General features: G+C 46.8%; 1 protein-coding gene across 1 annotated transcript in view; it reads right to left on the reverse strand.

The window, feature by feature from the left end:
- EPSTI1 (epithelial stromal interaction 1) overlaps window positions 1-25,934 on the reverse strand; it is a 236,271-nt gene that overhangs the window by 6,515 nt on the left and 203,822 nt on the right. The window contains exon 7 of the mRNA XM_085621814.1: window positions 14,694-14,805. Within this exon, the coding sequence (XP_085477940.1) occupies window positions 14,730-14,805 (76 nt within the window). The 3' untranslated portion in view covers window positions 14,694-14,729. The remainder of the gene's footprint in view (window positions 1-14,693; window positions 14,806-25,934) is intronic.

Raw genomic sequence — 25,934 nt, forward strand, 5'->3', positions numbered from 1 at the left:
GAGATAGGTCTGCTGAGCAAATTCACACTAGAAAGTCCTGCAGGACCAAAAAGCAAGGTACCCATACCTACAGACCCAACTTACCTTAGAATGATCCCCAGGCATCAGACTGAATCTGGAATTTTTCTGTGAGTAGTGGCCCTGCATGCCGGTAGGTGGCATCATTCCGCTTCGCATGGCGATAGCAACTTCTAGCCGTAGATTCCTTACCTTAGAATACATACCAAAGCAATACCTCCACAGAGATAGGTCTGCTGAGCAAATTCACACTAGAAAGTCCTGCAGGACCAAAAAGCAAGGTACCCATACCTACAGACCCAACTTTCCGGGGCAAACATGACTTAAGTGAGCGTAAGCATTTTCTGGAAGAAAGGGATAGGGCACAGGTCTAGGATAGGATGAAGGCCTCTGTACTGCTTGGGCAACAGAAAGTAGTGGGAATAGCAACCATGACCAACTTCTGCTGCCAGCACCTAATCTATGGCTCCCTTGACCAAGAAAGCCTCCACTTCCTGATGGAGTAGGGAGATATGGTGCTCCATCAGCCTGTCGCAAGTGGGTGGCATGGTTGGAGGGGTAGTAAAATGGGGAGGGAGTAGCCCATTTGGACAATCTGGAGAACCCAGCAGTCGGATGCTACCTACCTTCAGTGGTGCAGGTGATCATGTAGCTTGCCTTCCAGTGGGTGCCTAAGATGGTGGGAGGGAAAACTAAAGAGGCTTGGAGGCTGCTGCTGCCGGAGGTGGTGGACTGGACAGACTCCTGGCTACTTGACTCACGAGGTCTGTGGGTACCACGTCCTCGGACATGCAGGGGCTGGGAAGCTTGCGTGCCGTGGTGACTGGGTGAGTACAGATGTGGCTGGAATCCCCTTCTGTCACCACGTAAGGAGCTAAAGGATAACTGGGTTTGGCTAGGGATCATGAAAGGCCCAAGGACCTGGCCGTAGCTCTGCTCCGAAAAGATGGGAGCCATCAAAGGGCATGTCCATGAGTGAAGCCTGGACATCCCCTGAAAAGCCAGTGGTTCTCAACCAGGTGTGGCGGCTAAGGACCACCGAAGATGAAACTGCTCTGCCTAGTGAGTCGATCATGTCCAGCCCACAGCGAATGGTGAACTTAGCTGCATCCTACCCATCAGCAACAGCTTGGGAGAGTTTGGCTCGGGCCCCCTCCGTAACCATAGGCAGTACCTGCACAACTGAGTCCCAGATTGAATGGGAGTACTGGCCCAGAAAGGCAGGCAGTGCTAACCGACCACAGTGCTAGATTATCCAATGGAGTGGTAGGGAATGCAACAGGATTTACTCTGGGGTAGAGGCTTGGACTATCAAGCTCTCCGGGGTGGGGTGTTGGGTGAGGAAGTTGGAGTACCCTGGAGTGGGGTGATGGCAGCTGCCAATTGTCCTGTTCATAGGCGCCCCTTGGCAGGGCTTAGACCAAGCACTGAACAGGATGTCTGAGAGGACTTCATTAAATAGGAGAAGCAGTTTGGAGGGAGTGACTCCCGGTTGAAGCACCTCAGTTGATACGTTAGTCCAGGACCTCAAACAGCCTTTTCACCACCTTAGCAAAAAAGGCTCCCTCCTCCATAGCCACAGTAGGCGGAGGGACCAAACCAGTAACTGGGGAGGTGTTCAGTCCACTGGCATCCGCCAAACACCTCACACCAGGTGTCCTCATTGGACTCTAGGGGCTGCTATTCATAAGGGTCAAGTGGCGCCTACCAATCTTCCCCAAGTCCTAGACCACAGGAATAGGTCTCAGGCTCCGGCCCAGAGGGAAAGGTTCCAGACAGTGCTGGAGTCGGACAAGGCCTATCCGATGCCGTGCAGAAGTCAGGGATAAGGGGGTGGTGCCAGGGGCATCAGTGAAGCCAGCGCCAGGGAAGGTCAAGGTGGCTCGACTGCTGTTGGTCCAAATCTGTCCATGGATCCAAGGGGCCGGACTGGCGCCGGCTATAAACCCTGCCAGCGGAAAACCAGTAGGGGGCCCATACAGCTTTTGCTGGGCTCGAGGGCGTGCCAGTGGAGAGGGGCCTCCCAAACATGAAGTGCATGGCCTCATAAAACTCACAGGGTTGGGCAGGTGTCACTTTGGCTCCAGGAAACTCTGGTAGGTGCGGAGGCGGCCCAGGCGCAGGCTCAACCGTGGAGCCACATCTCGAATGCAGACATTACTTTGTCTCGCCAGATGACTTTGATGTACAGGGCGGAGGCGGCCCAGGCGCAGGCTCAACCGTGGAGCCACATCTCGAATGCAGACATTACTTTGTCTTGCCAGATGACTTTGATGTATAGGGCGAATTCTAAGACCTCTTCGACTTCTTGCTTTTCTTTTGGACTTACCCGAGCGGGACAACCTCGACTGAGACTAAGATTGATGGCTCCGTGACCGATCCAGAGACCTTACTCTCAACCGGGATAGAGACAGATGCGGTGTTGCACATTGAGCGGCAAGGAACTTGAGGATTACTCTCTCAAGGCCTTGGGCTGCATGGCGTGACAATCAACGCATGTCTTGAAGTCGTCATCATCATGTTCAAGACACCAGAGGCAGATAAGGTGTAGGTCCATCACCGACACTTGCTGGTGAAAGGTGGCACAGGGCTTAAAACCAGCATTCCTCGTATACATCCCTGCCACATCAGAAGATGGTCTTAAAAAATCGTCAGAAGGTAGAAAAAGGTGACTGGAGCTAGCTCTTCTCCAGATCTGCGCTGACTGCCGCAGAAAGAGAAGAACTGACATCAGTGCGATGGTGTGGCGCCTATACAGGCACTACTGACATCAGTTCTGGTGCAGACAACGCCACACATTGCCAAACTACGCTCCCTACCAGCGTGCAGGGGTACTAATTATTCCAGATCTAGCCTGATGCCTGGGGATAATTCTAAGGTAAGGAATCTGCAGGCTAGAAGTCTCCATCAGATCTGGAGGGTTATAAGACATACAGTGGAAACAAAGTAAAGCCACAGATCAAATTGAATTCCCCAACTTTAAGAAAATAATTTGAAAGAACAAGCACCACATAATCACTTTATTTTATCCCTGTTGAGGAAAGGGAATTCTCAATTCCTGGAAAGTGGATAAAGTAGCAACTGAGAAGGTCTAAAATTCGCTGATTAAAAGTATGCAAAGGATCTTTTTTCTCGAAACACACAACACAACGGCTGTACACATGGGGACATTTTACAGCTATCTTAATGAACAAACATAGATAAGGGTCTTCTGGCAAAAGAAAGAAGAGTCTGGAGTTGTGGAGCCTAACAGGGAGCATGTAGGGAACAAACATTTCTTATTTCTGTTGAGAAATATTAAAAATATTGACAGGACTGCTTTATTTTCTTACCAACTCTGAATTACATTGAGCTATAACAACTCAATTGTTCAACAGGAGCATTATGATAATACAATTAATCAAATAAACAGTGTTGCTACAATCACAGTTCAGTAAAATTGTCCAGAAAGGAGGTATAGGGTGGTATGAAATTAAAAAGTGATTTCACTTTGAAAACACTGCAAAGCCATTAGCTGGTGAGCACCAAATGCAGGATATGAACAGAGAAGAAGCCATCCTCAGAAACAAGCTTAAAAGGCATTAAGCCAGTTAGGAGTGGGCAAGGATCTGGAAAGGAAGTAGTGGTCATGCCTGCACAAATATACAAAGCAAACTCTTAACAAATACGTCTCAGTCCTGTTTACAAGGATTGCACATGCCCATTGGGTACAATATTAACTTTATAACATGAGCAGTATAAGAAATTAGTAAGACCTGACTAGACAAAACATGATATTAGTGATGGTAATGATGATGAAAAAACTTGTAGAGCATGACAGAGCCTGAGGACTATTGTAGAACTGATCACGATACAAGTAAAGCATTAGAGTCAGTTGCAAAAGCTTTGGGATGCAGGATCTTTTAAACAATGCAGTCCTCAGCATCCTTCTGCAAAAGAAGAAATTATGTTGGTGTGGAGGGTCAGCAGAAGATTTTTCCATGTTTGGAGGGCAAGGTACGAGAAGGTCTTATCAACGGTGTGTGTTTGGCACATTGCCAGAGCGGATGTGGATAGGACAAAGACGAATACTGAGCTAGGACAACAGGCTGGGGTATGCCACTGAAAATATGCTTACAGAAAGAGCAGGTTGGATTTTTTGATAACACTATTGTAATTGAGTTTATATAGCACTTGCTACCCCTGACGAGGCGTCAAAGTGCTTTTTCGGGGAGTAGCATGCTACTCCGGATCCCAAAAAGGTTAGTGGGGAATTAGTATAGTGAAATATGAACTTAATTCGAGTGGTGGATATGTTAGTCTGTTATTTGGATTGAAAAGGATAGTGGAGGGAGGGAAGGGTTTGTGTTTATATAGTGCTTGCTACCCTTGATTAGGTGTTGAAGCACTTTTTGCTGAGTCGCACGCTACTCCGCAACCCAAAAAGGATTAGTGGTGAGCAGTAAAAGGTGGTTTGGGAGTAATGGGGAGGTGGAGAGGGACGAGTCGGAGAAGGCTTTTGAAACGTTTGTTTTGGGAGATGGGAATAGTAAAAGAGGTATGAGGGGGCGTGGCCTGGACCCGCATTGAGTGAGCTGTGGGCCACCGTGTATCCGCTCCAGTGCCTACCGCACTTACCTCTCTCCTGGTCACCGGGCCCGCTTGCTGTTGTAGTGAGCTCAGACACCTGTTTGGACATTCTGGGCGACGCCCTGGGCTAGGGGAGCCCCTCCAAAGCCTCACCTGCAGGGACCTTTCTGGCCGGGTTCAGCCTGACTCGCATCCGCCACCATCTTGAGCCCCGGCTGCCGCTGTGCCCCCGCTGGCGCCGGGTGAACTACTCTGGTGGCGGAGTATAGCTCTGGCGACAGAGGCGGGGTCCTCAACAACCTGACCCCCGCTGCACTGCTGGAACCCCGAGCTGCCGCTACAGCCTCCAAAACTGGCCTTTTATAGCCGGGATCGGCCCGACTTGCTTCTGCCGCCATTTTGGGCTCCGTCTATCACTACACCTCCACCGGTACCTGGAGCCCTGCTCCAGAGGTGAAGAGCAGCGCTGGTAACGGCGGTGAGGTCTCTGCCATCCGGACCTCCGCTGACCTACAGGGGCCCTGAGCAGCCGCTGGACCCTCCGAAAGGCCCCGATGATCACGGTGGCAGATGGCGGGTCAATTCCGGACCAAGATACCCGGCTGTGGGGGCGTTCGACCCCTCTGTGCCCTGTGGTGACAACAGACCGCTGCTAGCGTGGTACAGGTACTGGGATGGGGGTCCTCTCCACGTGGGCACCTGGTCTGCCTAAACTTTGCAGGCCCATCGACGCCCAGCCCACCATTTTGTCCCTATCTGCGTCCGGCGCTTCCTGGCCCTAGCCTTGCTTTGGCCCTTGTCTTGGGACCTTGTCTCCGTGGCGCAGATTGGAGGGACGCGCACACTGCAAGTGCCCTCCCGCCAGAACTTGGCCCAACTCCCTTGCTTCCTGGGCCCAGTGTTGCTGCAGCATCGACCTGTGAAGGCCCTAGAGGTCTCCCAATCCCTGTGGAAGCCTGACTTGCTTTTGCTGCTCCTTTCCTGGCCGTGGGGCCTTTGCTGTGACTCCAGAGACTGTCCTTGCCCCCCCCCCGGCTTGTGTACCACCCCTACCTAATCTACTTTATCTGCCCTTTGGTCGGGGGGGGGGCCTTGCTGGACCGGAGGGGCCGGGGTGATGACCTATGCAATACCCTTGCCAGCTGGCGCGTGCACTGGTCTCCCTCTTCTTCCTGCAGCCTCTCAATGCTTGGGTGCCTCTGACCTACCTCCGCCCTGTGTGTAGCTGGGCAGGCCTTACGCACGCCAAGCGGCCCCTTACTTCTCTGCTTTCCCACCGGCACCCCTCCTTGGCCTTGCCATCGCCTAGAACGCTCTGATTCTCCTCCGGCTGGGCTCTTGGCGCTCCTGGGCTTCATCACCATGCCTCCTAAGCACAGAGGCAATACAGACACTGATTCGGCGGCCTCCTGTGACAATCAGGTGACCTCCCTGTGGTCTAAGGCACCCCCACTACTGCTTCTTCGGCGCCCTCAGGCTCATCCGCCCAGGCGATACCAATCACCCTAGGCCTATGTTTTGTCCTTCTTGCAGGAAATCAAGACTGAAATCAGCTTCCTACGACAGGACTTCAAAGCCGGGTTGCAAGATATCCGCAGGGATGTCAGAGATTGGCGACCGAGTTGATGGCCTTGAGAGGACACTAGACGCCAGGACGGAAGATATTGATGGTCTCTGGAAGAAGGTATACGAGATGGAGGATCAGAACATCACCCTGCAGTTGAAGCAAGAGGACCTGGAGAACCGCAGTCGGCGGAACAACCTTCGCATCCGAGGAGTCCCATTGGGAACGGCGGGGACAGATATCTTGGCGTACACGATGGACCTCCTGCATGCCATCCGTGAGGATGAGGGTACCTCACCACCCATGCTGGACACTTCTTAGTGGACAAAGAGGCCATCCTTTGTAAGGTGCAGAGGATTCGAGCGGTCTACTATAATGGGCTCTCCATACAAATTTTTCAGGACCTTGCACTTTCTACGCTTCGCCTGAGGAAGACCTTTAAACCTGTGGCAGACAAATTGCGGGACATGGAGACTAAATACCAGTGGGGTCATCCCTTTGCCCTGATTTTTACCTGGGAGGGTAGACGAAGAGTTGTTTGGTCTTTGCAGGAGGCGTAACGTCTCCTCCACCTCCCTGTGGATTCGGACAATGAAGATCTTCCATCCTCTCGCGCTCACCCTGCGGGCTCGCTCCGGCAGGAGTGGTCCACTGTTCCTCCTCCTCGCTCCGGACGCCTCAAGAGACCTTGACTCAAGACAAGCCAAGCAGGATGCCATCAACCAGTTCGCTCCGAGTGCCTCCCCATCTTTCACGAACTAGATGCCCTCTCTGCAGAGGAGTGCTGGTCTGTGTTTCTACTGGGGGTCAGGCCTGGTGGCCGGATTAGGCTGTGCTTTTTCCACTGCTACACAGGATGCTGGCAACGGGGGCTCCTCACCCTCTGCATGTCTGCCGCCTCCCCCTCTCTAGAGTCCCGTACAAGAATGACTTCTCTGGAATGACCCACCTTCGGGAGTCCGGGCTGTTCCGAACGGACTCCACATTGACTTGGCCCAGTTCGCCGGTTTATTCTTTCTTCTTTTTTCCCCCTTCTTTTTCTTCTTATTCTTTCTCCACTCTATGGGCTCTCTTTGGACTGCTCGAGGCTGAAATGTGGTGGTGTTCTGGGGGTGTGAGATGGAGATGTAAATTGCTCGGGTTGGTTGGCCCTTTCCTCCTGTGCTCTATCCATTCTCTCTGCCATTGTCTTCGGTATCGTGCCCTTCTCCCTCTCTTGAGCGACCTTGGGGAGCTGCCTCTTTGCTGGCCATGGGGTCTCTTTCCAACTGCTTTCTTGGAGAATGCCTGATTGGGTGTGTGTTCTGGGGGGCTCTAGAATCCGCTGATGTGGCAGAAGCATGTTGCCCCTCCTCTCTTTCACCATGACTCGCACTGTCATCTTCCTCTCCCTTAACGTGAAGGGACTCAACTCCCCCAACAAGCGCCGACAGGTGTGGCGCTATCTACTTCACCATGATCCTGACATGGTTTTCTTACAGGAGACCCACTTGCTTTCCTCTAAGACCCACCTCATGTCGCACCGCAAATACCCTACTCAATTCTGGGCATGCTCCCCGACTAGGACTAGTGGAGTGGCTATTTTATTTTAACCTGGTTGGCGCGCGACGACAGCTTGGATTGTGGCTGATGATGGAGGGAGGCATCTTAAAGTTGACATGGTATGGGGTCGGGGTTCCTGCACCGTTGTTAATATCTATGCAGCAAAGCAGAAACAGGACATGTTCCTGCGCCACCACCTTTGGTCTCTGCTTCGTTCCCTCTCAACCCCTGTTGTGCTTGGGGGTGACTAATTTGGTCTGGGACCCTGAACAGGATCGCACTGTGCAGGGGCACCATGTTGCTGGGGCGATGTCCGTGCCATTGAGGAATGCCATCACCGACCTGGGATTGGTTGACGTCTGGCGATACCTCGACCCAGACCCCCGGGATTATTCTTTTTTTTCTCAAGTTCATCACTCTTATTCACGTATCAACTATTTTTTTCTTTTGCTTTCTTTGGCTCACTTGCTGTGCACCACGGATATCTCAGACATCTCTATCTCCGATCACGCACATGTCCTGCTTACGCTCCGGGTCCCCGATGCCCGTGGCAAACCCCTCCCGCGGTGGCGTCTGCCCCCCCCCCCCCTCAAGCCCTCTGATCTGGTGAATGTGGCAGACATTCGTAAGGAGATTGAATCCTTCTTTGTGGCGAACTCTCTCTCTGGTACTCCCGAGGATATCCGTTGGGATGCCTTTAACGCTACTGTTCGGGGGGTTATCACCTCAATCTCCATTGCCCGGACCAGGGAGGAACGACTGGTTGAAACCATCCTCTCCTGGGATATGAAGGACTTGGAGCGTGCGGATCATGCCTGTCCCTCCCTTGCTAATAAGATCCCATATTGCGAAGCTCAAGCAGCCTGATGGCTCCTGGGCTACCTCTGAGGCAGACAAGGCTCGTACTCTGATGGCCTTCTACTCTGATCTGTATGCCAGGGTTCCTTGCCCTCCGGAGGAGGTTGCGTCGTTCTTTGACTCCTGTCCCTGGGACCCTATCGATCCCTACTTAAAGGAGATACTTGATGAGCCCATCTCCCACGAGGAAATTGCGAAAGCATTGAAACAGTTGCCGACGGGCAAAACCCCGGGTCCCGACGGGCTCCCGGTTGCTTTTTATCGATCTTCTACCCGCAACTGCGGGACCATCTTCTCCATCTCTTTTAATAACTTTACTGATCGTACCGGCCTCTCCCCCAGGATGAATGAAGCAAAAATTGTGCTTGTTCCAAAACCTAGCAAAGACCCGACCCTGGCGGCCTCCTTTCGTCCCATCGCTTTATTAAATACTGCCGCTAAGTTATTCACCAAAATCTTGGACAACCGTTTGGAGTCTCATCTCCCAGGCCTTATAGCCCGGATCAGGTGGGGTTTATCAGACACCGTCAGGGCACGGATAACATACGGCAGATTGCCCATCTGGTAGAAAAATCGTGAATTAGAGATATCCTTGCGTGCCTGGTCTCTCTCAACGCCGAAAAGGCTTACGATCACGTGGATTGGGGGTTCCTCTGGGCCGTCCTTTAGAAGGTTGGCTTGGGGCCAGGTTTCATCTCTAAATTGATGGCCCCCTATGCGAAACCTACCACTTGCGTATGCTTGAACGGAACCACCACTGCCCATATCTCTATCCATCGAGGTTGCAAAGCAGGGGTGTCTGCTCTCCTCTCTTATTTGCATTCATCGTTAAGCCCTTAGCCATCGCTATAGGCACAATCAGACTATACGGGGTATCTGTATGGGGGTGCTGAGCACAAGGCTTCCCTTTTGCTGATGACCTGCTCTTGTCTTTGTCCTCTCCCTTGAACTCTCTTCCGGCGGTGGCTGGGATTTTGAAGTCCTTCGAGACCGCTTCAGGCTATCGGATTAACCTTGCCAAATCTCATGCTCTTAATCTCACACTTTCGACCTCGGAGGTCCAGGGTTTGTGGGACTTGCTCCCGGTGCAGTGGACGGATGAGTCAATTTGCTACTTCGGCCTCGACCTGACTCCTAATCTCGCTTCTTGGTCCTCCTCTGGTCCTGGCCTAGGTCCCGGAAATCCATCCGTGATGAAATGAGTCGCTGGGAGGGCCTCCCACTGGCATGGCTGGGGTGCCTTAATGCCGTCAAAATGTCCCTTCTCCCCAAGATTCTTTATTTATTCTAGTCTCTTTCTACTCCCATTCCGCGCGCTGACATTCTGGCCCTACAACGGGACTTAAGTTTATCTGGGGGAAGTCCCTCCCCTGCTTTTCTAATAAATGACTTATGCTTCCTAGGTCTCGGGGTGGCCTGGCCCATCCAAATTTGTTGGACTATTATTGGGCTTGTCATCTACGGTTTATATCGGAATGGATCCTTCCCAAAAGCGAGAAGCACTGTTTCCATATGGACCGTGCGATGGCATGTAGACCACTGTGGGGCCTGGCTCCGCCGAGGGGCACGCCCAAGCAGTGCCTACATAGCAACCCCCAACGAGAACGGTTTTGGAAATATGGGATAAATCGCCACTCTCCCGAGGCCTTACAACCTTCTCTTCCCCTAACACCCTGCTAACACTCAACCCTGCGTTCCCCCCCTGCTTTGCAATCTCAGGGCTTTGCGGCTTGGACCATAGAGGGTCGGTGAGTACTCCAGGATTTTTTTCAGAACTCTGCCCTCCGCACCTTTGATCAATGCAAGCAATTCTTCCATCTCACAGATAACGCGCGTCTGCAATATTGTCAATTGCGTCATTGGCTATCTTCCCCGATGTACTCCCAGGGGGTGACTCGTCAGCTCACCCCCTTCGAATCCCTGGTGCGTAGATTCGAGGGCTCTTGGGGCTTAATCTCCAAAACCTACTCTGTCCTTCAACACTCTCGACAGCTCTCGCCTCGTGGCTACCAGATACGCTGGGCCTCCGATTTGGCCGCTGACATCCCCCTGGAGGACTGGGACCACTTGTGGACAGACATCCCTAAGGTATACCGTTGCATTTCCCAGCACGAAACCGCTTACAAACTAATGACCTGTTGATACTACACCCCTACCCGCCTGCACCAGATGTTCCCGAACACTCCCTCAACTTACTGGCGCTGTCAGACAGATAGAGGGGACTTCCTACACATTTGGTGGTCTTGCCCGAGCCTTCTCATGTTCTGGAAGGAGGTCCTCAGCCATATTAAAGAGGTGGTGGGTTTCCCGATCCCTTCTACTCCATCTCTAGTGATTCTGGGCATTCATCCTGGCACATTGAAGGCCATGCCTACGTCCCTCTAGTATTTAATTCTCCACTTGCTAGGAGCTGAGCGACAGTCTTTCGCCTCCTGCTGAAAGCGGCCCCATCCCCCTTCCATTGCAGCGTGGTTTCTCCGACTGTGGGATGTCCAGTCCTTGGAGCTACTTGTGGCCCGTCGCACCCACACTGACCCATGCTTTGACCGCATCTGGCATCCACTTATACATTATCTCACTAAAACTGAACACTCCCGCCTGATGCCCCCTCGACTGCGGGCCCTTCTAATATTCCATGATCCTCTGGAGCCCTTCACGTGGGGCAAGAGACCGGTTACCCTGGAGTAACCTGCATGACTGGCCGGGCTGACCCCTGGGACCTTCCATCCTCTGGGCATCACCCTAGCCCTTGTCTCTCCCCTCCCCCTCACCTCTTGGGTGCATCCATACCTGTCCTCTTCTTTTCTCCTTTGGAGGGTCATTTCCTCCGCTGTCTTTTTCTTCTCTTTAGTCTTTCCTCTGTCTCTGGCTTCTCTCCCTATCCTTCTTCTGTTCTATAATGCTCTCGGTTCTATACATGGCAAAGTGTATTAATATTGTTGCAGTAGTTGGTATAACTTCTGTGAGGATGGGGACTTTAGCCATGCTTGGATTTTGTTAACCTTGCCCATCTGGTGGGAGGGGGGTCTTCAATTATGTGGCTGTTGGACTCTAATACTGGGCTACGAGACTCTAGCTAGGCTCACATTTAATGGTCCCTTACATGGCTTCCCATACGGATGGGGTGAAGGCCCTTTTTCTTTTTATAGTGACCCCCTATACTGGAACGTTGTTGAGCCTGCATTGCATTTGTACTCTTAATCCCACCTAGCTCAATCTCTCCCATTGTGGGGGTCTTGACCTGTCTGTTACTTCTGTTACCCGCATTTGGTTTCTTCCCCACCCTGGCCCTTTCAGTTCTGCAACGTGTATAAAACTTTTTTTTTTCTTATTGTTTTGTCTTTGCTTGTACTCAAACAGATTTCAAACAAAAGAGGTATGAGATGATGCAAGGTGGGGTAGGGGAAGCAAGAGTCTAGAAAGGGTAATTTTGGGGATCACAGTAGGGGTATGGGGTTTGGGATGAGTGAGAGAGAGTGGAGGCAGAGGATATATTGATAGAGGTAAAGGGTGAGAAATAGTGCAAATAGTGCAGTGCATTGGAAAGAGTAGTAGAATGAGGTTTGAGATGAGTCAGAGTAGAGATAGAGGATATATTGCAAGAGATATAGGGTGAGATATAGAGTAGTGCATTGGAAATGCTTAATTAGAAGCAAAGTAATAAATATATGGATACATAAGTACATAGAATCGTATATATGTATAAGGAAGGTAATATATGTAGATTAAAGTTGTATTCAATAAACAAACTTTCAGCTGTTGCTGTACTTTAAACTGAGTATTTTTTTTTGTAATTCAATAGTAAAGCAATTGTAGATAAATAGTCATGATTAAATATTTACTTATTTATGCAGTCACTTATATACATGTTAAACATAGAATAATGTAACTATTAGTAAAACGTACATTTGTGAAGCAGAACTAACAAATATCTAGATCTTTAAAATAGAATTTATATACACGCTCGTACAAAGCAATACACATATGTAGATACACATCTATAGTCCAAATAAATGCTTATATACAGAGGGAAAGGCTGTATATTTATGTTTGAATATGGTGGCTATGTGGGGAAGAGCCAACTCTTGAATAGTCTTCTAAAGATAAGATGGCTATATGTGGATCTTATGTTTGGGGGTAAAGACTTCCATAGTTTAGCTGCTTGAACAGAGAAGGGTGTCCTACCTGTGTTTTTTTTCTTGTACGGTGGGATTTTGAGGCGAGGTGCCAATCTAAAGCGGAAGTTCCTTTGTTGAATGAATTTGGCGATTTTATTCCTGATGAAGAGCGGTCCTGTTCCATGTATTGCTTTGTGGGTGATACAAAGCAGCTTGAATGCGGATCTTCTGGCAACAGGTAACCAATGTAGGGCTTTTCAAGGCAGGGGAGATGTGGGATTGCAGCTTTATATGCAAGAGTAGACTGGCAGCAGAGTTCTGAATCCAATTTAGTATTTTTATAGTTGTTAAAGGCGATTTGTGGTAGAGGCAATTGGGCAAAACAAAAGAGATGGTAGCCTGGACCTTGTGTGGAAATCCCAGGAGGGGGAAGATGCGCAGCAGAATTTTATAGAAACAAAGCTTCATCATGCCAGTTTGTCCACTTGGGCATTCATTGATAGCTTGGAGTCCACGGTAATTCCAAAGTTTCTCACTTTCTTTGATACTTTAGGCCATGTTCCCAGATCATCAGGCCATGCGGCGAGTGGGTCATCACTTTCCCAATCATCACACGCGAGTATTCCGGTTTTGGAAGCATTCAATTTCAGATGGCTCCATGTCTTCCATTGATCCATGGCTCTGAGAACTAGTCTCAACATTTAGCCAAACAGTTCACTCTATGACAAATTGAGAGGTGTTTCAACATCCTTTTCACTACTGGAAGCCAACACAGGCCAACCACATGATAAGAAACACGGTCTCCAAGCCCTAGACACAAAATGAGCCCAACTAACATGTTTTGAATCAGCTGGGGCTTAGTTCAGTGTGATGAGAAAAACCCTAATTACAGTAAACTTCCATAGTCATGGTAGGAAGAGATTATCACCTGGATTACCGCTTAATGGCAATCAATATGTGAGAGTGGAAGAATTTTGCAGAGGGTCTTAAGGTATAGCAAGTAGGTGTAGAGGAGACTATTGATCAGTGGCTTCAGAAAAAGTTACAATCATGATAAAGGCTATCAACAGCACTATTTGTTTACGTACAAACATACAGAGGTACTTGGTAGAAATAATGGGCGTGTGTACAGAATCCGTGCCTGGTGGACGCCAACCAAAGGCGGTATCACTAGTTGTACAAGCACAGATGGGGACCAGTGAATACACTGAAACATTATTCACAAGACAAAGAAGGTGGCTTGACCCAAACACAGTGGACAGAGCCAAACAGTAGGAGGCAACAGACCACCGCATGAATATTGCAACATGAGTGTAAAGGCAGCAGTGTGGCAATGGGGAATATTCCAGGGGACCGAATTATGAAATTGTAACCTATCTGAACCCAGAGGGATTACGCTGGAATTAAGGAACATAGTAGGGGTCAAAAATGTAAAGATAAGAAAACTCAGAGTAGTATGCAGTAATACTGGGTAAAGAAAATACCTGAAATGGCACACTGCATCAAAAGACAGTGTTGTGCTCGTGTTTTGAAGGGTGCAGATATAACATAACAACAAGAAATGTTTAATAAGGATATACAATTAAAGGGTGGGGGTTAGAAAAAAAAGCAAGAGCGCTGAGACCACTAAAAAGGAATAATGGTTGGAGCTGGAGCTATCACTATGAAAAGATCTGGTTAGCCCACTTCCTCCAAACTGTGCCTCTCCCCCCACCACTAATTCTAAAGTCAAATCTGAAAAACAAATATTCCAGACAACAGCTAGTCATCTCTCCACTAAGGAATGTAATGTTTTTATCCCCCATCTACAGTGATTGACATGCTGACATTCTGGAACATAAATATTGCATTCAGACATTATGATCATTCTTTTATGAGGCAGATATCTTTATTCTAGCCATCTATCAAAGCTGGTATGTACACCAACATTCTGGGACTCATGCACAAATGTAAGCTTCACAGGACCCGGTAAGCTTCACAGGACCCGGTGATCTTCACAGGCAGCAGAAGCTTGGCTGACTCACCTGCTTATATCAGGAATCAAAATGGCGGTCTCCAGTTTAGAAACGGCCAGCTCGGTACATGGAACCTGGTTGTTGTGCACTTCCCAGTCTGTCCAGAAAAGCATTATTTACCCTTCAATTGAAAGAAAACAGAATTATTAATTAGTTGTTTGTGTGTTGTTCATCGCCAAGTGCTATATAGTAAAGTTACTGCAATTCTTGTACAAAATAGACATTCAAAAGGTTAAATTATAACCAGTTAACTTTGATGACCAAGCAGTAGATCTGTTACCGAACCGCGTCACTGGACATAGACTATTCCTAAGAAAATGCATGCTTTTATGTCTGCTAAAAGGCAGCTTTAGCTGATCTGAAACCCCAATGCTATCAATTCTTTACAAAAACTACAAGTACAAAGAGATTGGTGTTTGGGTCAGTCCCTTTCAGCCAATGGCTTTAAAGTATCTGTTATGCTTGCCAATGATTGGGTGGGCTGTCTATCAAGGCTATAGCGTTTCAGGGATGGTCACATAGTTCCATTTGTGTTTCTATTAGGTTTTGGTGATGGGATCAAATCGTCCTTTGTATTAGGCTGCAGATGCGACATGCCATTAGCTTCTAATTGAGAACTAGTATGTTTGTTATTTGTTGACATGACAAATTAAATACTGTTTTATAGCTTTTTTGCTAAGGAAGGACCTCACGCAAATGCCCCAGCAAGTTATAAAGTCACGGTGATATTAACTAATTTCTCTTGCACATTGATTGAGTTCACTTTGTTTTCATAACATGTGGTTCAATTTACAGAACTCTGTCACAAAGTAAAGACATGCAAACACATTGGATTTATTAAAAATGCAACAAAAATAATGTCCCTTTCATAAAATTACCTACTATACAATAGCTTGCTGTGAATGCCTTTACCACTTATGGCACACACGTCAGACTTCTTTTCATAACAATCCTCTTTGAATGCAGTTTGTTCAGGATTAGGGCCCTACTTTCCGAATTGTTGTTGCCCAATATGTTACTTCTATACAGCATTTTTAGGACAGCTGGGGCAACACAAAGTCACCCGACTATTGCCAACCCATGCATCGAGAAATTCTATTTCCTGCTCACTGTACTGAGCAGATTTTTGGCAGGGCGAGAACTTTGAGGGTTGCTAGTCCTCTGGGACCAGTGACCTACTACACTAGTGCCAATGCACAACAACCGCCATCATGGGAAGTAAAGTGCAAGGCTCAGGCGACTGCAGGCTGCACAGCCCACCCACTTATGAACTATCAGAGTTTAGGCTGTCACTCAAAACTGCACTCTGAATGGAGGCATGCATACCAACTAAATAACAATATGAGCTGTGCGTCTACATGAGCTGCTGTATGGGCGGTGGAGCGTGTCTGTACAAAGTACATGCCCCTTCAATCTGGCTCTGCATGGAGGCTCTCAATTGCCGGCACCTTGCCTTGGCACCTGCAACCATTTGCTATCATTGCTTCTGTGCGCATCTGTTGACCCCCATGTGTTCCAAAGCACGGAGGCCAGGACTCCGCGTGAGTAGCCTTTATTTACTGCAGACTCTCTCACCCCTGCCTTGTCGGGGCCAGGCCTGAGATTGCAAGTTTCATCTATGCAGGACATCGACATTAATGCACATGGGAAGAGATGTGCAAAGTGAACATTGTGGAATAGGAGCTGTGCAGTTGGCTGTGCTGTGCCGGATGTGATTTGGTTTTTAATTTTATGGAGAGCTGCAATTGCCCGAAGGCATCAAGGCACTGTAGTCGGCCGTCCATAGTAAAAACAACTATCTATAAGCCCACCAGAGAGAAAGAAATGCAGCTTATAGCGTATAGAGGCATGTTTTAAGTGCCTTTCTGAAAGGCCACAGCTCTGAGATAGCCCTCAAACTTTGGGGAAGGGAGTTCCAAAGTCTGCTTTAAGAAAGCTCTCTCTCTCCATTTCTTCTTACGGGTCCATGGCACAGTGAGCAGGATATGGTGTGCCGATCGGAGGCTTCTACCTGGAATATGCCAGTAAAACATATCTTTAATTCCCGCCGGACCGTGGAGAAAAAGGGTCTTGTGAACCGTACATATTGCTTTGAACATAATGCGCTTTCTGATGGGGAGCCGGTATAGGGCCCCACAGTAGCCGATTGGCACCTTTGTGAATATCCAGAATGGTTCTAGCAAGCGCATTCTGAGCTACTAGCAATTTGTGCTGCTTGCTAATATTGGAGTCTAGATAAAGGTTGTTGCAATAGTCCAATCTGGAGATGACCAGGGATAGTGCAATCTGCTTTCGTGCTGGCAGGGGGATATATGGAAAGGTTTTTCTATGCATCCTTATAAGCCAGAAACAGGTTGCCAAAGTGCGATTGATTGGCTTGCTCATTAAGTGTAAGTGCAGTATCTAAGATTACTCTCAGATTTTTAGCCTTCTCAAATGAAACGGGACATATATCTAAGGTCTAAGGTGTCATTGCTATTCCAGCTCAAACTGTGCGGGCCAAAAAGTAACACCTCGGTTTTATCGCCACTTAGGTTCAGAAAATTCCGTTTGATCCAGTCTGCAACTGCTGACATGCATCGAGAGAAATTATCTACAGTGGCGGCAGAGTTCTTGGGAACCGACACAATGATCAGTGTGTCGGCAGCATATGATATTATGTACATCCCAAAAGCACGAAAATATGGCCGTAAGTGAAGACACAGAGGTTAAAGAGCGTGGGGCTCAATGCGGAGTCCTGCGGAACTCTGCATGTCAGGAAGAAAACTTCTGAAAAGAACTGCTGTAGCATCACCCTCTAACAATCCCTCAGGAAGGAGGACAGAAGGGCCAGGGCCTGTTGTGTGACACCTAAATCTTGAAGGTGATCAATCGATGTGGATAAGTCAAGAAGTTCCAATACCGCACCTCGTCTTTCATCCACTGCTCACCTGATATAGTCTGTGGCTGAGATTAATGCAGTTTCAGTTCAATGATGTTTCCTGAAACCGAATAGAGTTGTCCAGCCAACCCTGCTATTCTGCAAATTCCATCTAATGGCCATTTAGATGTTTCTCAAAGATTTTAGCTGGACACAGCAGCAACGAGATTAGGCAGTAGTTTTTACAATCCTTGCTATCCAGATTGGATTTTCTTTTTTTTTTTGAAGAGGCCTGATCACTGCCTCCCTCCATCAGCGGGGATAAACTCAGGAAACAATAGCTTTATTCATCAGATTAGAGAAGGGTCTAGCCTCCATACTATCTGCCATGTGTAGAGTTTCTGGCGAACGGAAGCGAACAAGCTTCCAGGGGTGACCCAGATTTAGCATTAAGGAGATGTTGCTCCACCATCTCTGGGGTAAGGGATGGGAATACCAGTAGTTTCAGCTCTTGGTTCTTAGACTCTGATGTCTTTCCGGGGTCTGGTACCTTCTCTCCAACCATGGTTTGCCTTGAGTGTGGTTTGAGAGTATAGGCACTTCAAGATGTCAACAATTTTAGATTAAAAGAAGTTAGCTAGCTGCTAAATGTTTCTGAAACTTCAGGTTCCCCAGCTGCCGATGGGGTGGAGATCTGTTGTACCACCCTAAAGAGTTCTTTGGCAAAGGTCGCATTTTCAATTTTCTAGGTGCAGTGTGCAGATTTCTCCTCAGTCAGAGCTAATTTGTATTACCTGATTCAGTTCCTATATGTGATTCTTTCTTGCTCCTCCTGGTTTTTCCTCCAAATTCACTCTGGTCGGCGACATGCCTACTTAAGAGCTCCGAGTCTCACTATACCAAGGTGCTGATGGGGAAAGCCTTGTTAGCTTAACTTCCCTAAGGGGGAGCTAGCTTATTGGCAGCTATATCCAACCACTTTGCAACAGCACCCTTGTCTACATCCTCCAGAGTCTTGATGGGTATGCTATCCAGCGTATTAAACAGGGCTTCAGCTGAGACCTCTTTCTAATTTCTCGTCTTAGTCTTAAGGGGATGGCAACTTCTAGCTATGGAGGAGGACTAAAAAGAGAAAGCATCTGCACCATGGTTGGACCAGCTGAGGGGAATAACTGATTGATAAGACACCCTGGTGTAATTCGAGAATATGCCATCTAGGGTGTGACCAGCATCATGTGTAGGGGCTAGCACTAGTTGGGGCATTCCCAGACTGGACAAGGTTTTGATGAGTGCTAGGGAGTCTTGGTTACTATTTTCTTCAAGATGCAAGTAAAAATCGCCCAAGTTGGTCAAACACCTATTCGTCATGTAAGGTTCAAGGAGGTAGCTTAGATTGTTTACAAAAGGGGGTCTAGGTCCTGGTGGTCTATATACTGACAGACCTCCAAAGGAGCTGGTAGCCGATAGTATAAACTTAAAATACAGGGCTTCACAGGTCTTTAAGTCAAATCCAGACTCCACCAGACATTTGTATCGTGTTTTGAACACACTAGCCAAACCCCCTCCACACCAGCTTGCCCGGTCTACTCTTAGAAGTGTACAGTTCGGCAGAATGGCATTGACTAGGTCAAGACCGGAGGTTTCTTTGGCCCAGGTCTCAGTTATAAACACGCAGTCAGGATCGTATGATACAAGAAAAAACTCAAACTCCATCTTATGTTTAATAAGTGATAGAGAATTGATGAGGAAACCCTTAAACTTAGTCTCTGATGTGGAGTATGTCCTTCAGCTATAACCGGTGTGGAGACTAGTATAGGATGTCCCTCGGGCCTATTTAAGACCCTTGCTCTGTGGATAATTCATCCTGAAACCACACGACAAACAGCAGCATTTCTGTTACTCATACACATCAAGGAAAGGAAACCCAGGACAAGAGGAGAATTATCATCTACCTCGTAAATTCAATAAAGAGTTTCTGGAGTATCTGGTAACTGATGGATGCTCCACCTTCACCAGACCAGGGTTCATGGCGCCGGGTGCAGTCTGGGCGCAGACGGTCTGGCGCTCCACGGTCTGGCGCTCCAGCGGCGCGCCCGCAGCATGCGTCTGCAGTGAGGTGTTTATTAGGCACAGATCAGGAGTAGCAGGAGCTGTGTAGGACATCAGCTGTATAGTTTTTCAACTTTGCACTCCTAGCATTATTGTGCAGGGTAGGAACTGAAAGAGGCATGCATGGTGCAACTGTTAAGGAGATGAGCTGCGTATGAAGCATAAGCTGGGAGGTGTACACACACCTGAAGCTAGGCAGGGCAGGATACAGGCATTGTATCATATAGCTCTTGGGGATTTCAACCCGCTGACTGGATGGCCGATATATCCTCTGATACTATACTGCTAGCATAAATTCTCTTGGAGTACAATTTAGGAGGGGGCATGAAATTAATTTCCTTTTGTAGATCTGTACACTGCAACCGGACAAGACTATATCCACTACCCTGCTGCAATGTATAGTGTTCTGGCAAAATTCCTCCAATAATTGAGCAATTTATTGATCAAAGTGTAACAGTTATTTCAAGCAGATAATTCAAGTTACTAGACCTGAAGATCTGGAAACAGATTAAGATTCTTTGAGGCATGTATTTTACATTAAATGTTATGCTCTTTCATCATATTTGTCAAACATATCCTCATTAGATTTAGCAGTCACACGTGTAACACAGAACACAAAATGTTGGGAAACATTCTGTTGCTATATTTTCTTTAGGTTGTTTTATGCAATGATCACTCTTGGAACTTGTAAACTGGAAACAGTCTATGTAAAGCACTTTGCCACACAATGGGCCTGGTCTACGAGATATAAAACTAATTAATAATCGTAAAACTAATATATTGATAGAGTCAGTACAGCTATGGATTTTTTGTTTTAATTGTTCATTGTTTTAGTGCAGTTTTTCGATGCGACATACCATATTTTATCTGTAAGTCTATGACCATAAAGAAAATGGTAGAGAATCTTAATAAAAGTAATCTTGACCTTTCCTTTGAAAAACAATCAACCATAAGAATGTTTCGTAGAGCAGTAAGGAACTAGCATTTTTACTTTAACAAAATGTGAGTGCCATTTAAATGCTAGGCTGTTTCCAAGCGCACCTAGTTGTAGCCGTCTGGAAATCCAAGGCAGGAAAAGGGATGAATCTTTTAAATTAATGTAAACTCTCCATTCCAACCTCTAAACTGGTAGCCCATGTCAGAGCTACCCTAACAGGAAAGAACAGGCTTTGGATTTTGCTCTGTGGGGGGGGGGGGGGGGGGAGTCTTGAATTGCAATAAATACCAAACACCATTTGTGTATTGGTGTCTGCAAGGCGTTGGAAAGCGCATCTTGTCCACGATGTTGAGAATGCTTGGTGAAAAACAGGAATCAACTTCGGTTGCTTAAGTCGTTGACATTTAAAACAAGCTTTGCCAAAGCCAATATGTATGGCGTTGGTAGCCAGCCTTCTGGCAATCCTTGTTTAGTCACGGTTTTTGCAAAACATTATTGTTTGCGAAGCTATCGGGCTCTTATTAAATCTAAAAAAATAGAAGGAAAAAAGTGTTTATTCTGGTCTCCAAAAAGTACACATTAATTTGGTACGTGCAGCACTGAAGTGAACTACTTTGAGTGTGGGTGTGCGCCTTGTGAAAGGGCAGCATGCTGTAACTCCAAGTAAAGTCAGGACAATGGCTGAAGTGGGCTAACATTGCACCTTGAGGCATGCTGGAGTGGGTGGAAAAAAAGTGTGAATGACAATCACAGACTAATGGATGAAGTGTGACTGAAAACCCCTATAAATAACTATGTTGTTTATACTTTTAGCAAAATTAAAAGGACTTGGCTAACAAAGACTTGAAAAAACAACGAAACAAAGAAGGGAGGGAGGAAAAAAAGGAAGGAAAGAAAAAAGTAAAGATGGGATGAATAAAGGAAGAAAGGGAAGAAAGACAAGAGGAAAGAAAGAAAAAGACTGGATGAAAGTAAGAAGGATGGGAAGAAAAAAGAAAAGACGACTAAAAGAAAAAGGGCAGAAGGAGGCAACAAAAGCAAATAAAAAGGTAAGAAAAGGCAAAAAGAAAGAAAGAAGGGATTAAAGGGGAAAACAGTAAAAAGGCAAAAAATAAAGATGCAAAAAAGTAAACAAAACAAGGAAAGGATAAAAGGACTGAAGGCAAGAAAGAAGGAAAATTAAAAAAGGAAAGTAGACAAAAAAGAAAAAAGGAAAGAAGGCAAAAGAGAAAGAAATAAGGGAAAAAGGAAAAATAAGAAAAGGAGAATGAAAAAGGAAAAAAGAACGATGGAGAGAAAGAAAAAAGGAAACAAAGTAATAGGAAAGAAGGCAAAACAGAAATAAGTAATGACAAAGACGGAAAGGAGGAAGGAAAGAAAAAAGGAAGGAAGGAAAAAAGGAATGAAAGAGGGAAAAAGCCCGATGCAATTGAGGTAAAAAAAAGAAAAGAAAAAGAAGAGAAGGAAGGAAGCAGGAAGGAAGGCAGGAAGGCAGGACAGAAAGATTAAAACTATTACAAGTGTGCTGCAAATTAAACACAATAAAGTTTGATTTTCTTCCAAGGCAAAGTTTATGAAAGAACCACTGGTGTAAGAGTTCAGGAACACAATATAGCATGCTGTGAAATAGTAGTAGTACACTTAAAAAAGAATTTACAACAGTATTGGAATGAGACAGGACCTGATAAAGCTGTAATGTTCCCTGTGCTCACTTCAAATTCATCTGCTATCACATTAGGCAATAAAGGGACTAAAGAGAACTCCTTGTGTGCAGAACTGCACCTTGTGTAAGAGCAAAATCCAGTTACTTAAAAGTGACGCTAACTAGAGGTTTAGGTAGGCTGACCCATTGCCCCATGCTGCAGTGGCCGGAAGCAAAATGGGAATGACACAACAGACCAATGAGTGAAGAGAGGAGGCTGAAACCCCATTTATGCAAGTATCTTATACATATTATTTTAGTAAAAATCAGAAGGCATTGGCTTTTGCCAGACCTAAAATTTCCTACATGCCTTTGCATTTTGAAAGCAGAGGAAAAACACAATTAAAAGATGAGGCACAGGATAATTAGGTCAAGGTTTTTGACTCTTAGAAAACAATGATTATTACTTAAGGTATTATGCAAAAGGAATCAGAAAGAAGCTTCTGTCTCCCTTTTCTTTTTTTCAGTCTTCCTCTCACCATGCTTCCCTCAGAATCTCCAGCTATCTCTTTTTTGTCATTATGCTATCTCTTCCACACCCTGTCCTCGCCTCATATCCTACTGACTCCATCTTCACTTATTTACTGCTCTGTATATTCTTTCCTCTCATCGCTCCCTTTTTCTCTCCCTGAAGGTTCTGCTGAATGACAACTTCTCTTCCCCCTTGACATGTCCCTCTCACCCTCAGACTCTGTATCTCATTCGCCTGGTGTCATGGTAACGTTATTGATGGGAAGACTCTTAAGGTCTAGCTTCACAGTGCAGCGGATCATAAAATGTATTGTTAAAAACGTTAACATATACATTGAGTAAGCTTTGGCTCCTTTCGAGAGTACTATTACCGCTCACGCTAATGGCGGTCTGGTGTAGCACTCCACTTCCTATGGACCCCCATACTCCATTTGCACTGCAAACTCCGAAGGCTGCCTCGATACTTGGTGTGATAATTTTGGAAGGGTTACCAGAGAATCATTTCTAGAAATAGACTGGGTTATTTAGCGATGAAGCCTTTGAACAGTATAAAGTTGAGTTGCTTCTTCCATTCATTTCACTTGCAAAACATTGTATTGGATGTGGACTGTTGCTCAGCGTTGGGTCTAGCTAAGAAACCCTACAGCACACTACTGACAGCACTCACACCCATCAGAGACTACAAATCACACAGTACGGCCAGCACTTTCACAACACTCAGACTAGCAGTTAAACGCCACTGAAAGCACTCTCACACTCTTCACACCAGATCAGGCGCACTCTAATGAAAGTGTTCACCCCAAAACTAACAAGCACACACCAACTACCAATAGCACTTTCCCACCTCTCAAGGACCAGCAACCACACGCTACCAGAAGTCTAACAGAGTAGCAGTCACAATATCACAAGCACTCACAGACTAGCACCAAACACTACCAGCAGCGCTAACAACCCTCCGAGAGTAGCAGTCACAATATCACAAGCACTCACACCCCTCACAGACTAGCACCACACCACCAGCAGCGCTAACAACCCTCAGAATGTTGTAGTCACATGCAACTAAAAGCCCTCCCATCCACCACAGACTAGCAGTCACACACAACTGGAAGCATATTCACACCCCTCAAAGGCTAGCAGCCACACGCTACCATTAGCAGTCATTCATTACTGTCAGCACCTTCACACCCCACAGAGATTAGTAATAACACTACTGGCAGCACTCACACCCATCACTACTGAAGCACACCAAGTAGGAAAAACACACTTTTTAAATATTAATACAGCTGCATAGTACACATTTGCATAGTAAAACAAACCTATTTTAATGACGCAACCAAGCACTCTAGCACTCACAAAAACAATGAAATGCACCACTGGTGAAATGCCTGCATTGGCAGAATGTTGTTTCTATATATGTTGGGCATTCTCAAAATAGTGATGCCTACTGGCTTTGTCGAATGAGTTACTAACCTTCGGTAACGAAGTATCTTGTAGAGACACAGTCTAGCTGCAGATTCCTTAACTTAGAATATCTCCAGGTGATAGACTGGATCCGGAAAACCTTTTCCCCAGCAGTACCTCAGCACTTCGGGGGGCAGTGTCGCTCGGCTTCGTCCTGTCGTCCACGGAAGTGACGTTAATACAGCCATATAAGACCTACCACCCCCCCCAGTGTGCTGACGTGAGTTTTCTATAGTGAAACGTTTCCGCGCCACAACGTGGAGCCACGACAAAAACTGCGAGAGTATAGAAACAGTGTGTCAAAAAAGAGCAAAGCCTTTGAAAACAATAGTGATAAACCACCCCATCAAAAGTCCCATCCAAGCGAAGAGCCGTGCCCCCCCCCCCCCCAAAAGGCAACGGCAGTGGAAACAAATGACATGACGAAGGATAGTTCGCAACCACAGGATGGAGCTGTATGAAAAGCAGACTAACCACAGGATGGAATTGTAAAGGACCACAAGACTGGAACAACATGACTCGCAGCAAGTGACCAGGCGTGAACAACCATACAGAACGTTCACCACACCCCCTACAGTGACATGAACTGTAGTATAATCAAATAGAATCTCAACCCAAACGACTGTACCATATACAAGGAACCCCCATGGAAATGGGGAGCAACAGACGAGGGTAGAAAGCATGAAAATCTCCACGCTGGAGGAACCCAGGTGGAGCAGCATTGAAAAGCACAGAACCTCGCCACTCAACACCGAGAATGGGTGGAGGGCCAATTGCCCAAAAACAGAACGACACACCCTGCCCCAGAGGTAGGTGACGAGAGCACCCCTCACAGAGACCAATGCCACTTGTAAGGAGGCGAGGTGGTAGAACCCCACCTGGGAAGATCCTAGCAGAGCAGGGAGGATGGGTGGGCATTTAGGAATCTGCGGCTAGACTCTGTCTCTACCAGATATATCGTTACAGAAGGTAAGAAAACAAGTTACTTACCTGTAACTACAGTTATCCAGTATTGGTATCTTTCATAGATTCACATGCCTGAATCATTCCCCGTCGCCGAGGCGGGCGTCCCACTGTAAATAAAATAGTAGTGCCAAAAGTGATAGTAGTAGTAGGCCCCAAAGAAAAGGCCTAAGGCCTAGATCTTAGCAGCCTATCTACATCATTATGCAAAAAGAACAAAAGAATTGGTACCAACCAATCAGCCATCAGCACCCTTCTAGAACTCTCTCAGCAGAGCCAGTTCTCCTCAGATTTTCCTTAGCACAAGTGGGAAGTAAATGTCCCAAAACAGAGAACTGACTCTACGGGGAGGAGGGTGGGTGCATGTGAATCTATGAAAGATACCAATACTGGATAACTGTAGTTACAGGTAAGTAACTTGTTTTCTTATCCAGTATTGGGGTATCTTTCATAGATTCACATGCCTGAATCAGAGTAGCAAGCAGTATACCAAGTATACAGTAGTTTGCGGATGGTGGGAGACTAGTGCTGATACACTCCCAATTGCATCCACAACTTGTCAACAAGAGGTATAAGAAAAACCAACCTTAAAATTCAAAATATGTAACACACAGGGAAATGCAACATGCATTGTAACAACATTCAAACAGGTCATATCATAGAAATGTCATAGTCATGAAAAAATAGACCTATATAGCATTTGAAAAACAGAAAAGGTACCTGAAATGGACCTCAAAGAAAAAGATG

This window comes from Triturus cristatus, chromosome 8 (assembly GCF_964204655.1).
Source record: "Triturus cristatus chromosome 8, aTriCri1.1, whole genome shotgun sequence".
In the NCBI taxonomy this organism is placed as follows: Eukaryota; Metazoa; Chordata; class Amphibia; order Caudata; family Salamandridae; genus Triturus; species Triturus cristatus.